The sequence below is a fragment of the Rhea americana genome, unplaced genomic scaffold (genome assembly GCF_003343005.1).
Source record: "Rhea americana isolate MKP2758 unplaced genomic scaffold, rheAme1 scaffold_315, whole genome shotgun sequence".
Lineage (NCBI taxonomy): Eukaryota > Metazoa > Chordata > Aves > Rheiformes > Rheidae > Rhea > Rhea americana.
The window spans coordinates 420,527-436,192 of NW_028186441.1; the positions used below are offsets into that span (position 1 = coordinate 420,527).

Sequence of the window (15,666 nt, forward strand, 5' to 3'; positions counted from 1 at the left end):
CCAAGGGCTCGGCTAGYTCGGAGGAGGAGACGTTCCGGACACCCGCGTTCGGACAGGAACCGCTGCCGCGGGGCGGGAGCGGGACGAGCTCCGTCCGACCCAGCTGCCAAACACCTGAAGTCGGGCGAGATGGTCCCTGCGGGACAGGTCTCCTGACTTCACAAGCTGTACGTTTTATKTTTAAGGACTATTCGCGTCTTTTCTGCGGAATTAGTCTAAAACGGCAGAGGTCACCTCCAGCAGCCACGCCGGGCTGCGCTCGTCCGCGCCGGGTGCCAGCCAGCCCGGGGCTCGGCCCTGCGGCCGGACCAGCTCTCCCCAGACTGCTCCAGCCGACGCTCACCTGCCGCCTGCTCCAGCGCTGGAAACCGCGGCCTCTCCGGGCGGGCCTGCGCCGCGGCTGCCTGCTAACCAAACGGCTTGTCCTTCGGTATCTGAGCTGCCTCCTCCTKGCCCCAGCTTACGGCCACTACTGCCCATTCAGCCCAGCACAGACTCGGGAGACCATTTCCTTGTTAATAAAACCTCAGTCGCTGCAATGCTGAGGAATAAAGCAGAAATTTAGAAGCATCAGCCAAACACTGGGTTTTACTGGCAATARCTTTTTAACTGTTTCTGCATTCATAAGCCATTGCACTTAGAGATGGTCTTAATAATGTATTAAAGTCAATGTGCTTATAATAAAATGGTAAGCTGGACATGCTGACTGAAATTAGTTTGACTTTATTATGAAAAACAGAATAAAGCTGACTGATCCTATTCGAAAGGAACTGCCATTTCTTCAAACAAGCTATATGTATAAGGAGCAGAAATTCTATGGAATGTCAGAAGTTGGAGAAACATATATTTAATAAATAATATAAAATGTTTTTTTTTGTTAAAATAGAATTCTTGGTTTTATACCTACATAGCATAGCAACCTTTACATAAACAAAATAAAGCTGAGTCTGTGATGATTAGTTTAACACAAAATAAAAATACAATTTAACAATAGTATTAAAACAGCCAATGTTCAGTCCACACAATATGTACACCATGGAATAGAAATGAACAGAAAACAGAAGTAGATCATCCTGAAATTCCTCAGACGTTTGGATATACATATGTTCTCTGTATATTTTAGCAATTTTTCCACTTTTTTACAATATTAAAATTAATACTATGCTTTTTCAAAATATGTTTTTCAGATTTTTTAATTTGCAGAATTGACTTATTTCTTATATTAATTAACATAACTACTAGTATTTACTTTCTACTGTACAGTTCAAAATAGTCCTTCCTCCATATATATTTAGCGTGTGAATATTTCATAGTTAAAGTAACTGCATCATTGACATCTGCTGTGTGGGGAACAGTAAAATAATTATATGATTTGTGAACATCTACAGTACATAAATATGTAAGTAGAAGAATTGAAGAATTTAGTACTTAAACTGATCAGCTGCCAGGAAAAGAGCCACACGCTCAGAGCTCCAGGTTATTTCACTTCTCACGAGCAAACTTTCTATCATCTGAGACTGTAATCCTAAAAAGCATTAGTACATGAGTAATTGTATGCACATAGGGCATGATCCTGCTTTTGCTTAAGTTGATGGCAACACTCCCGTTGACTCAAGCAGTACAGGATCAGCCCCCGAAGCAGTTCTCTTGGACATCAACAGCATCCATTTTTACAGGATCACAACTTAGAGAAAACATTTTTTAGCACCAAATACACAATATTTCCTATTATCTACTCACTGGACAAACAYCTGCATTTATATTAAACAAAATCAATCCAATGATCCTATTTACTTTTTTTTTTTTCTTTTTTTTCCAGTAAAAGTGAGAGAAGCAGAACTTCTGCCACTTCCCTAGAGGAGAGCTGTTGAAATTAAAGAAAATTTGAACCTGACTAAATTGAGGTATATTGCATGGATCTGTGCGCGCAGTCACGCTCGCAGAGGAGGGCGCAGCACTGCCCGTACGTGCCAGATCTCYCCCTTCACCACCCAACCGCTCAGAGTCCGCTTTTGAAGTCTAACAGGCTGGTGTAACACCAGTAACGCCAAGGAAAGTGGCATCAACTCCGGCATTTACAACAGGAGTCATCTCAAAGCAGTATTATGAGCAGCATCGTACRAAACTGCTGCCTTAGATCTTACTGAGCCAGGGACAGCGGCACGAAGGTAGAGCGCACGTACGTGAAGAAGCCTCTCGATTTAGAAAACCGAACAGCSTACAGTCAGAGGAAGGACTTGAAGGAACATTAACAAATGTTCCTTTAACAGCTTTGTGGATTTACAACACAAGCACGGAATGAATTTCAGTAATAAAACGTGCCTGATCTACGCCTGCAGCGATGGGACATCGCAGCCCCTTCACAGCGCCCAGGGACCGCCGCACCGGAGCCACCACGCGCACCCAGCCCGGGACGGTGCCACAGCCACAGCCTTGCTGGCAGTACGAATTACCGGAGCTTTGCCTTTTCTACACTCGTTTTTCAGTTCAGAAAAGTCTCCCTGACTTTGGTGAGACTTTGCTTTAACCCTGTCTTGAACTGCAGCATTAACTTACAGCAACTCCTGCGTATCAAAAATGCTGCTGRCCTCACGATGGGAAAAAGGAGGAAAAGCATAAAGAACGGAGCCGCAACTCTTCCAAAAGCCACTACAAAGCCCTGCAAGTCCAGATCCTCCCAAAAGCACACATCTTGCTACAATCATGTAATTCATGCACTTACATTCTCAAATGGGCTCTTACCACATTTATCAGCTGTAATGTCAGAGACGAAGAATGGTTAGAAAATAATCCCCACAACTCTGAGGGAACATGGGCTAGGTCAGAGGAGCGTTTAATGTGACTCCAGCTAGAAGGTCTTTCTTATATTTTGAAATATAAGAGACAACCTCCCTACATGCATCAATCCTCAGTACAGCTGAAATTTTAAAAAAGACTTTCAGATAACTTGTTTAAAAAGCTGCTTGAAGCTCTAATTTCTTTTGTTTTTACCTTCCCGAACGTCTAACAAAAACACAGAACACGAATGTGGTTAAAATACATAAAAGGCAATGCTCATGAAAAATAATGTTTGTTCAAAATAGAAAAAAAAAAACTTTAGAGAACTTGGTATCTAAAACAGGAATTACCAGTTAAAAGCAGTATCAAATATTCTGTTTTGAATGGCTGAATTTCAAAGCTCTCTTTACACCAGAAGATCCAGTTCTTTTCACACAGAAATCTACTTGTTAGTGGGAAAGTAATTTCACCAGTGTGTACCTGAGGTTTTTGCTAAGGTAACCCTTCTCTCTCTCTCTCTCTCTCTCTTACAAAAGCACAGCTGTACGTGGGTCATAAATATGAAACTTTTTCATAAATTGTCTAAAGTCAGACTTAAAGAAAAGCAGATGTTACTTTCTTTCACTAGCCCACCGCCACGTGACCTCTTCCCGCAGCGAGCTGACGGACGGCACAGCTCCGCTGCCAGAGTTTCAAATCGCCACTTAAGCGAACGAGGCAACGAAGGACAAAATAATGAACTTGCTCTAGGGCCATCCCAACTCCGYCACGCTTCAAAACAAACATACTTCTGTAAGTAAACCAATATACAGCCTTGGTTTCATACAAAATCTGTGGGTTTGAGGCACAGTTTCTCAATAGCAGACATCTCTCTCCCCTACTCACGGATAGCAGCAACGCAGAATCTAYGGTACGTTGTCAGAAACCCAGCTACTGTTCCCAAACGATTTTATCATAACAAGCAGCTATGGAAAATAATTCAAAGAAAAATATGGAGTAGGTATTGAACTCAGAAAATATSAGCAAAATAACAAGTTACATGAGAACTAAGATTTTATCATAAACTGAGTTTTCAAATCAACATGAAAAATAAGAGCATTGCATGGTATTGTAGAAAAAACTTTAAAATATTCAATACACAGTCAATGCCAATAAAATGAGACATTTTCTATTCCAAACCAGTATAAACTTCAACAAATACCACAACTGCTCCTTACAGAGGATGCTTAGACACTAAACATCACTTACCAGTGAGAAGGACTCATAGCTTGGAACTCTTTTTATAAAGTAATTAAAAAAGGGGGGGGGAATATCATTAAAAATATTATCTAACAGACACGAGGTATTTTCTAAAATGCATTTTTCCTTTTATGCTATGCCAGATCATAACAAAGAGTTTGCACAGTTGTCAAAGCACATGCTATGCAAAGGTTAGCCAGTCCAACTTTTAGAAGCAAATACATCTGATTTTATCACAGGTGTGTTCAGGATAAGCAAATACTTCTGAAATAAATCCTGTATTTTTGCTAATCTGTATTTTGAAGGAAACAGGTCTGAAACTCTCTGGTAATTTGCTAGCAACACAAGCTGAATGTAAACTGTGCACAAGAGGCAAACAGCACAGGTTGTTGGTGCAAGTGCTGCTCCCATTTACAGAGATGCAATTCCCATTGTACTGAGGGACTATGAGAGTTGTACCATTGTAATTGGGCAGAAAAATGTTCTTAGGGTGTTTACAGAATCAGAAGAACACTTAAATTCAGCCCCCAACAACTCTCATTAAAACAAAAAAAAACACGCAACAACCAGGGAAAGGCTGACTCGACATGCTTAAAATTGTCTAACAATTAGAGATTGTATCTTTACTTTTGCAAAATAACAGTTTCCACATGACATGACTGATGTCTTATGTAAAATTAATATAGCTCTGGCATTAGATCAGCTCATTCTGTCAGCTCCATTCTCAGTATTTTCCGACTGTTTTCAATGTAGACATTTTGAATTCTCTAGAAAAGAAAATTAAAAAGCCTTCTGCAAGCCGAGTCCTATGATGCACACATGACTCTTCTGAGCTTGGTTACCATGAAAGTTGGGGATATTTATGCTATGAGAACACATTTGCTTATGTTCTTGTGTAAAACAAAAGGATCCACAAGTCCCGTAACTGAAGAGTGATCCAGAATACGTACCAAGGTACCCATATGTTTTAACCCAGTACATGCACTACAATGCATTCAATTTGAATAACTTCTTTTTAATTTTTAAAAAGTGCAGTTGACCTGAAATGGAAAAGAACTGTCTTTATATTCACTGTAAACTTGTCAAAAGGAATCTGCTCTTTAAAAACTGTGCTAAAATAGTCAATGTATACAACAGAGCACTAGATGAAGCTACCATAAATTCCTCTTCACCAATTATTACTCTATTGTGTCAGTTATAGTACTGCATATACGTAGAAGAAGCAAAACGGTGGTAGCTACTACTAGTGAGTACAACAAACCAAATGAATAATTTGACTTCAATGCTTCCATGAAGTAGCAATAACATTTAAACCACAGGACAGTTAGAATTCAGTACTTTGAAGTGCATAAGAGTCACACTGTTGATTATCAGCAGTATGGAGAAAGGTTATAGTAAAGTCAGCAGTAATTGTCGGAAAGAACATGGCGACGTGACAGATTAAATGTTCTCCAACACGGCAAGTCTGCAGCTCCTTCCAGATTTGAGGGATTTGTCGAAATCAGATACAGARGTGTAAATCCTAACCAGCAGTAACCATTTCAGTTTCCAGGCTTGGTATAAACCAAACTAAGGTATTGCAGAGAAAACAGGATCTTCCTTCCATCAGTAGTTCTAGAGTAACGGACCATTTTCCAACACCACCAGGGTGCAGGAATGCATGGGAGCAATACGCAGCCTCCACGTCTGGGAACTCGCACCACCGTCGGGGTACGAACTCACTTGCCATCGTTTCTGTCTTCACAGCCGCCAGGTACCGAGTTCTGACATTATCCCATGCTGTAAACATCTAATTCTTCTTCTCCTAAGTACATCCTGTTTCCAGGACTGTACAAAGTAACTCATTAATAATGATTCTGTGGAACTCGACATGTTCACAAAGCAGCTTTCCCTATGTGAACTTTGTTCTCTATTTCTTCTACAGACCATTGCTATTCCTGTGGCTGAGGGGTGGTTTTGAAAGCTCTACAACTGTTGAGCGAGATTTATTGAGAAACTTTGGAGCCCGACGCAGCAACCTCTGTGCCTCAGTAAAAGCTTCTGTCAGCTCTTTTTTCCACTGAACAAACTCTGGGTCACTCTGAAAGAGATACAGAAGTAGTTTGGCACTTCATAATAAACTGCCAATACTGTCTTCTCTTTTGTGTAACACTTTAAGCAACTTATTTTCATTTTCTGCAGAAATGAGTACCTTCGGATATTGAAAATAAAGAGCCATTTGCTTCCATCACTCAGTCAAAATAAGGCAAGTCGGCAGCAACTAAAGCTGGTCAAAACGTTCCAACGCTTGCCTACTTCATCCATTTCAAACACATTAAATGCCATAAACTAACYTTGATTAGTCACCTGTGTCAATAAGGCCTTAGAAGCCAGCCTAGGTTAGAAGTAATAAAAAGTTAAGATCTTCAAAATACTAAGCTCTTTTTGGCAAAAGTAACATTGAAATCCGTATTTTTAGGGATGACAAACTGATACAGATGCAGGTTTCCTACTTAGAAATAAAGTATAGCAAGAACTTCCCTAGTTTTGCTTAGATTTAGATTTGCTACATAGTCAGTATCTTATAGGAGGACCAGAACAAACATCTGATCCACAATTACTGAAAAACAAGCGTCTCACCTCACACTGTAGGACAAACTGTTTTCCTCCTTTAATTCTCAGTAAGATGCATTTCTTATCTTTAATTTGTGTTTCTTCAACAGATACTATTTGTTCCATCGTCAGTAGATTTTGCTAGAGTATTTGCAAACAACAACAAAAGCAGAGGTATGATTTGACCAAAAAAAATAATGTTGCTCATCAAATAAAGTCAATAACTGATATTTTTTGGACTATCCATATAAATGAATATCAACAGTCATTACACAAACATTTCCTGATTTCTGAAGACTGATTCATGAACTAAAAATAGATTATAAGGTAAGAGAGATATTTAGCAAGGGGCTTGGTCAGTTAAACAGATACAGTGAAATATAAGCCAAAAGAGACAGTAATGACAGTATGAAATAGGAATCTACAAATAGGTGTGTCTACAAATAAAATATGCACTATTTTCCCTCAAGAGAGTTACATATAATTTTATGCATTTTGAAGTACTACTGCTATAAAAAACAAAGGACAATCTTACTATCTATATCAAAGGGCTGAAAGGGAATACTTGAGCTCTATATACTTACAAAGAAAATAACATACAAAACAGTTGCAGAAAAGCTTTCCCCATATACAMTGAGAACAACATTTTGAAAATCCCCAAACTTCACGTAACTAAATATACAAACGATTCACCTAGGACATGATGACAGCTGGACTAAACTACTAAACTAAAGTTGCTATAGCATTCCATTTCAAAGAAAATGCTATATCATTTATTACCTTACCGGTTTATGTTTTTTTGTATAAATAGTCCAGAAGTCCTAAACAAAAAACAACACCATGAACTACCAAATTCCTTTTAAAATGTAAACAAAACAAACAGATTTCTCAAGTCAACTTTATGTTTCTTCAGTGCAATGTAGCTTCCCATTAACTAAAGCAAGGATAGGTTACCTTGAGTAGTTACTCAGATCCACTGGTCATTTACTCAGGCCAAATTCTGCTTCCATGGGAGAGATGTTTGAGTACGGGAGCTCAGATTTGCCTCAACACCCGCCTGTCTTTCATGCCTTTTGATGTTGTTGCTCTGTGGAGTAACTGCACTTACCCGTGATTCTCCTTCTCCTCGCCATTCAAGTCGGTTTGGGAAGAGGTAGAAGTAACGACGCTGCCACTGAGTCAGGAATGGATTCCCCAATTTCAGCATGTATCCGTGCATAATGCAGTCCTTCCCAAGTGCGTAATCTACAATAACAGGAAACATTAGTACACAAGATAATGTACTGCCTCAAGCATTCTGCAGGTGTGCTATGCTGAGAGAGGATATACTCCAGGACACAATGGGACCAAGCGTGCTAGATTTTTGGTAGTGCTTCCACGTGCACACGCACACACATGGAAGAGAGAGCCAATTCTGCCTCAGTTACTCAAGTTAGTGAAACTGCAGTGGAATAACCACGAACAGATTTTGTTTCTTTGGAAACAAAACAAAAAAACAAAACAAAAAACAAAAACAGAAAAACAGTATTTACTGATTTACTGTTAAAGAGTTGTACAGTGCTACCCAAAGGTCAGAATCTGCTGTGTAGCAACCTCATGCAAACAAGTGAAGTTTTCTATAAACTTTTCCATTTCTCTTTGCCATGAAATGAAATCCTGAATATTCTTTTCTGAGCATACATCAGAAACAAAAGCAATAAAGGGTTGTACAAAATAATCTTTAACGATTGTGCTGAAGATCTTCCAAAACATTATATCGTCATACAATGTTTCAAAACATTAAGAAACATGATACGGACTAAATGAATTCTACTAGTGGTAAATGAGAGTAAAATGAAAGTCTGTTCTTTGGAACTTCAAATACACAAATCACTATCCAGTAGTAGAATACAAAAAAATATATTTGATAGATTACCTTCCTCATGGCCAAGCTGCTTATTTTTAGCCCTTTTTCTGGCCTCAATTTTATCCGTGTCTGCATTTACTGCATCATAAACCGTTTCTGCTACTTCTTGCTGCCAGCGCTCCGATATTACCAGAGGAAAGTTCTTATATAATTCCTGGTCACTATCAAACAACTTGCAACAGAAAAGAAACCCACATTTAATAAGTTTGATTACTCTTAACCACAACAAAGGTTTCCCATATAACAGCACAATTTTAAAAGATGTATTGAACCATAACCTTACCAGAACAAATAGGTGCAAACACTGAAAGTAGAGATATTAATTTTAGTACAGATATTAATTTACATAAAGAAAATAGGCCACCTGTTCAAAAACGTTTTGGTTTAATAACTTTAAAAGCCTTACTCAATGCTGTCCCATCCTATTCTGCAGTCCTTACATTTAAATAATTATTTAAAATGTAAACACCTACATTCCTAACTTTACTGCATTCCTAACTTTGATACACATCAACATCGTWACCCGGGACAGTCAGGGCTGCTGGCCGTTGTCCACTTAGTTTGTATCCTTAAAGAACATGTTTCCTCTAAGTGTCATGGGATGCATGGTAGGATAAATATGATCCTGGGAGGCAGTGGAGGAGAGAGCACAGTGCTCACAACTGACAGCTCACCATCTGAGACAGCCACACAAGCCCAGCTCTGCCTGTGGTCAACGCAGAGCTAGGGAATTATTCAGTCCCTCCTACAGGACTATGATGTCTTAGCCAAAGAGTAAAGAAAAGCAGCAGTACATGACACCATGCATTGACTCACATCTAAGAATAAATCTTAGAGGTAGCCTGAACAAAGAATACGCAGGGCAACTTGGCTATACAGTTTATGGGTCCAAGTCTCGCTGAGAATCTAGGACCCCCTAAGTACATGAAAGGCAACCTCATTTCTCCTTGCAAAACGGTCCTTGGAAATAACAGCATTCCACAACTTCAGACAATGAAATCTTGGTAAACTAACATTGAAGCTGTAGAGTTTTGTGTGACAGAAAATATCTCGGATCCTTCGCATTTCTCTTTAAATATGTAAAATCTTTTTTATGTCAACCTCTGTAATTACAGAAGGTGACACTGACAGACAAGTCCCTCTTTTAGGCACAGTGAGGAGTTAATATGTTTTTGCTTACAAAGTTTGGAGCAATTAGTTTCTCTCCTGACTCATTTCTGTAATAACAAGAACAAAGTTGGATCTACTGAAGAAAGGTATGACAAGAATAATGAACAGGATATGCCCAAGACAATCACTGATTCACCTATTGTCTCCAAGGACCAAGGACGCTTCAGGACAGGCGCAGGGCATCACACCTGCTCCACGCAAGACTGAATGGGCCAGCAGCTTTAACTCCAGAATTTTTTCCTCTAAGCTGTTTTCATAAGATTTTGAAATATCAGAACCTGAAAGTTACTAGAAAAGTTATCACTTTTCTAACCTAATAAAAACGTTAATACATAGTTTGTCACTTTTAAAGTGTTTTCCATTGTGCTCTCTGGGCATGAGGTAGTACTACTAAAATAAGGTTCAGTTCTATTTTTCTAAGCTTTCAAGAGCCAGTATTTGTTCTCCAGAATAGGTTCTCAGATGACTGGGTGTCATTATAGTACACAGTATTGCAGATACTAATACACCAGGTTTCACTGCAGTCCATACAGGAACTTGTTCAAAATCTTATGTTTACAGAATGAAAGGCAAGTTTCTTCTTCAAAAATAATTCCTACAAAATCTGAGACAACTCTTAAATTATCAACWGCATTTTCCCCTGTCGGGGGATAGGGACATGACGGGACGCCCCCTTTAACATCATCAGAAAGATTCCTGATGGTAWCATGTTCTGCAGTTGAAATATGCAGCAGGAGGGTTAAACAGTAACTCAGTTAAAATAATTATTTTCCCTAAACCATGATAAAAGTTCTGTTCTACACATTCTGCCTTAATTTGCTACACTGGTTTGTCACAGATTTATGGGATGTACATGAAACTAATCCAGGGAAGAACTGCACTGATAATAAAATTGTTACTGTGATTACCAAAGCCAGAAGATTTCATCCTAAATATGTAAGAAATGGCAACTTTTTAAAGATTACTACTGAATGTGCATTTAAATCAATCGGTGTTTTATGAATGCTAAATGTTTTTTTTTTCCCTYCATAGAGCAGGAACTAATTTTTAAAACTGCAAAATATTAATTATTCTTGAAAATCTGAGGATTTCCTTGAAGTCRTCTGATCATCTGCTAGTTTTGCTTTATCATGTAAACCTTTTGATAGGAAGGTAGATTTCAGTCAATCTAAAATATAAACAAGAGATACAGACTTGGCAAGCAAAAATAAACCAACAAATGAGCCCAAGCTACTGTTTCACAATGGCACACTCTAAATCAGTCATGGTTCCAAACTTGAAAACAATCCCTTGCTCGCTTAATGGATCTGTGTCAGTAGCCCCCAAAGCAAAGAAATGGCATGCACATGTGAAAGTTGAGCACAGCAAAGTACCATTCTTTACCTATCATTTAAAGGTGTGTACCTTAATGCCTTTAGTGTCCTCTTCATCAAAGGACCCAATATCAAAAGCATCTGCTGCATTTACTTCTCCCCGGGGAGGAATCAATGGTGGAGGATACTGGAAATAAAAATAGCGTAATTGTAGACAAATTTATGTACACTATTTAAATTCATTCTGTAGATAAACATGGCCTTTTCATTTTTTAACACATTATACATGACTACATAACAGCATGTCACTTGAAAACTTGAAAGTAAATTTCAGTACAAAGAAGTTCTCCATTCTTTTAGTAAAAGGTCTTTTCTATCTTTTTTAGAGGAAAAAAYCCCACTTTTGATAACTGCTGATAACAGTTTTCATCAACCATCTTCCATGTACTSGCACAAGTGAGTACCTGTGCTGGGAACAGGAATCCCCAAGTTTTCTATCTGCTACCTGTCCAGACTTCCTTATTTTTACTGCTTTACTATGGGAGCTAAAGTTACTGTTTGAATCCTTTACCTTCTGCAAATAGACTTGCTGCCAATCGATCCCTTTGAAGAAAGCATGCTCTTTCACTTCTTGTGCACTGCAAAATAAATTAACTGAAGTTAACAAAATGAAGGGCTTTTCAAGTACGTTTGAGAAAGTTAAAGCTTTCAATGGTCAAGCATTTACATCACTTGAAAACATCAATAAAATGCTTTTTTTCAAAAAAGATTTACATAAACAACAGAAGAGAAGACTAATATGGAAATCCTGTAAGCAGTGCTGAACGTCTGGGAARCAGTCACACTCATTTTACTATGAAAAACCATTATCTCAAATAAAAAACAGTCCTCTTCTGTTTTCAGATCCTATAGATTAATTCTAAGCAACATCCTTGCTCCACTGCATTTGATATTACATTTACTTTATAGCAAAATAAGCAAAAATCAAGAGCAATCAGGCTCTTGATAAGCCTGAGCTTGAAAAGTAATCTCAGACTTGGTGACTATCATCAAGGACTTCATGACGTAAAACTCTGAATATATCACTGGAACAACACCTTGCATCCATCTTAGGTATGACTGACTGTTACTCAACAGGCACCACACATTGCCAACAGTTTCTCAACAGCTGTTTACTTCTCCCACAGTTTTCTCCCCGGTCTCACATTAGGCAAATACTGCTTTTTAGATGAGTGATAGCAACACCTTAGAGACTCACAGCAATAACCCTGCTTCTCTCTGAATATGGGAGATAACAATATTTGCCATTTAAAATAGAGGTAACCCAAAATGAAGCAAGTGYTCATGGCTTTCTGGGCATCTTTTGTAGAATAACCTCATATCATTACAGTTGCAACAACACAAATAATATTTTTAGCTATCAGTATGCCTGAATCAAGTAGTACAACTTCATGTCAAAACAGATTAGGCAAAACAACATAAAAACAAAACAGGGATGAAAAGTACTAACATCTAGAATAAGATATGTATAAACCCCAACAAAAATGAACGTGATTACAGAGAACTAAATGGGAAAAGAGAAAATCTTTAATGACAGAAATTTTGTAATGTGCCCACAACCAAAGCAAGCTGAAATACAGTATCATATAATTGCACTTTTCAGTTTTTTCTTACCTAAAGTAAAATTACAAGGAAGTTTTTTTTATTTCATACTATGACATTTATTTTAAAAAGTGGAAGTTTTTAAAGTCATAGGTCTAAGGAGARGATGACACCTACCTTCTCCCTTGGCAGCCAAGTCTCTTGCTAACATCCCGCTGCAGAAGCCCTTCCAAAAGGGACTTTAGTTCAGGAGAAAATGAATCTGGTAACTCCACATTCTATGAAAAAAGTAGTACCAAAAAGGCATTAATTAATATATTTATTTTGATCTGTTTTCACCACATACAAAAGTAGCTTTTCTTTAATAGCATTTGTAAAAACAACTCTTGCATATGTAAATACAGCTCTTTCTCAGAAAGCAGGCTTTGAATAAGTTGATGTACTTTTTAGCAAAAACGCAGTTTAGTAAGTGAGAAGACCRTAACTGCAACTGCCACTGAGATCCTTACCACGGTGAGCGTCATCCGGTCGATCTCATGCTTATCTTTGGTTTTGTGCTGTCTGAAAGGACTGTGACTGYAGAAATAAGAAAATGCACTAATAAATGTAAAGCCATAACATATCAGGTTATTTCAGCGGTGGCAACCCCAGGAAAGTGTGTAGCATCCTTTTAGTCCTGTTCTTCCACCTCATCAATCCTGTCCTGCAGAACAATAAGATAAGCAGTGAAATGCTTAGCATCTACAATGAAAAATTAGACTTTTCACATTAACATACAGTTCAACACAGTGACTACTAGTCACACCTTAAAAATATCAATGTTCAAGTTCTTAACATCTCATTTTCTTTTCTCACTGCAGAGAGCTGTGCCACTTTGCAAAAAAGTACATCCTTCCCATTTTCAGCATGATTGCATACAGTGGACATGAAAATTAAAGCCACAGGAAAGCAGCCATTCAACTCCTTTCCAGACAACATATAGATTTCCCTGTGAGGATTACTAAAATCAGGGAAACCTGATTCAGTTAATCCATACCAATGCTTGTTGTGAATCAAAGTATTCTTAAATGACCCTGACCAGTACTGAAACAYTGTGCTGTAAACTCCTTACAAATTACATCTCCAATAAAATAAATCACTCCAKCTAACAAGAAAAAGTTCTCAACAGCAATTGCAACACAGATATGCAAAAACATTGACCTATACATGGAAAATGAAAACATCCTACAGAACGTACCGCTCATCTATACAGGAATTTATACAGACCTTTGAATATTACAGATTTACCATGCAAAACTTAAACACTAGCTTAAGAGAAAATAAAAATCTTTTATTATGAGGTGTTTTTTTTTAATTAAATTTAATGTGTATTCCCTGTTTCCTAGTCATCTTCAAAACCTTAAGGGAATGTTACTTTTCAAAATTAAAGGGTTATTTAGCTATTAGTTCATTAATTACCCATTATAACGCATTTTGTGTTGCCACATAGTAGCATGTACTGCCTTGTTTCACTGGTGACCTGCTACTCTGGAGTTATTTCCTATTTGTCCTCAAATTGCTTCTGTACCATGGATCTGCTGGACAGATCAGAATTTCGTTTTTCTGTTTTTAAGCATGACAGGTAAGGAGGCAAGAGTAAATTGCTAAAATACAGTCTCAGATACTTTGACAATGAGGCTCCAACTTGATCAGGAAAGCAAATGACTGACTGCATACTTACCAACAGGATCTTATGATCAACTAAAGTTATTAAACACCAAGAAAGARCACTACACACCCAATCCTTGTTTTGTAATCTGGATTGTTTAACTGACTTCCAAACAGATTAGAAAAGCTAGCCCACAAGGAATAATCCTCTCCCTTTTGCCTTCCCGCTGATACCACCCCACACACCTCGGCTGGGAAGAATCAGTTTGCAAAGACTGCAACCTCCTCTTCCCACAAGTCCGAGTTTTGCTGCTAAATGGGACTGTTAACTTCTAGGGGCCAGTTCTTTCATCAAGCAACTTTAAACCTATGAAGSAGGAATCATATCAGTGTCAGATGGATGCCCTGCTCCTCTGTGCCCMAGTAACTCAAAGGGAAAAGGGCTCAAAAGAAAAGATGAGGAGTCCCTAGCRGTCCTCTTTCTGAAACACGTTCTTCTCTATCCTCCCAGCAAACCCAAACTGTTGCATAGCTTGCTACCTATAAAATTATTCAGGGAGTGATTAGAGACAGCGTATTGCTCAMAGTTGCATGATGCATAATTCTAAATTGCAAAGAAAAAAAGAACCATTTAACACTATTTCTTTATTTRTTGACACACATACATTTACTTTGTGAAAAAGTGGAAAATACAAGCTTACCTTCCATTGTATGGTGCCTGGCATGTATAAAGGTAAGATCTTATAATTAATTATCACTTATTAGAAGGACACAGAAAAACTTAACTGATGACCAGTATTTACAGAGAAATGCTCTGAAAAGCTTAGAAAACTTCTGTTTCACCAATAACACTGAAGAAACTATTTTCAAAAAATATTTGCCAACCACCACATATTGACTGTTCAGATAAATCTGTTAGTAAATTCTACATAGGCTTGTAAGTTTAGTGGCGAGGTAACAGTCAACAAAAGCTGTAATTATTATACTTTTGCACATCAGTATGTTCACAGGTCTAATTCTGTTACTGGAAGCATCCATACCTTAGAACTTACCCAAAAACTACAAAAGGAAAGAACAAGTATAATGCTAAAAAAAAGGAACAATGCAACAGTCTTTTCACCATAAGAAAAGTTCCTAAGCATAAAATTAATTCCCTAATTTAAAAGGGCAGCTAGTATATTTAAGCAATGAATAATATCACATCATCTAAAATACTAAACTGTTGCCAAAAGATGAGTAGATTGCCTATCAGAAGAAGTCACGAAAAAAGGCCTAAAGAGTGGATGGGAGCTTCAGCCTTCCTCACCACACGYGCCTACTAAAGGAAGCAGGGTTCGAGTTTTGTTTAGTTGTTTGTTTTGGAAGGAAAACAGCTTATCTTAGTCTCATGTGCAGATGTGGTATGAGTTTCAGGCACAC

The 15,666-nt window shown here is 38.1% G+C and overlaps 1 protein-coding gene and 1 long non-coding RNA gene across 2 annotated transcripts in view; one reads left to right on the forward strand and one right to left on the reverse strand.

Annotated features, from left to right (window-relative positions):
* The first annotated feature begins 1,822 nt into the window (after positions 1 to 1,822).
* On the forward strand, positions 1,823 to 6,166 carry LOC146592858 (uncharacterized). Its single transcript, XR_014896517.1, has 2 exons — positions 1,823 to 3,570; positions 5,665 to 6,166. It is a non-coding gene; the product is annotated as an uncharacterized LOC146592858 (long non-coding RNA).
* Positions 3,597 to 15,666, reverse strand: part of GRK3 (G protein-coupled receptor kinase 3) — a 55,882-nt gene continuing 43,812 nt past the window's right edge. The window contains exons 13-20 of the mRNA XM_085310295.1: positions 13,110 to 13,176; positions 12,778 to 12,878; positions 11,570 to 11,636; positions 11,090 to 11,185; positions 8,525 to 8,687; positions 7,718 to 7,854; positions 6,637 to 6,750; positions 3,597 to 6,097 (exon numbers count right to left, since the gene is read on the reverse strand). Coding sequence (XP_085166421.1) covers positions 5,936 to 6,097; positions 6,637 to 6,750; positions 7,718 to 7,854; positions 8,525 to 8,687; positions 11,090 to 11,185; positions 11,570 to 11,636; positions 12,778 to 12,878; positions 13,110 to 13,176 — 907 coding nt within the window. The 3' untranslated portion in view covers positions 3,597 to 5,935. The remainder of the gene's footprint in view (positions 6,098 to 6,636; positions 6,751 to 7,717; positions 7,855 to 8,524; positions 8,688 to 11,089; positions 11,186 to 11,569; positions 11,637 to 12,777; positions 12,879 to 13,109; positions 13,177 to 15,666) is intronic.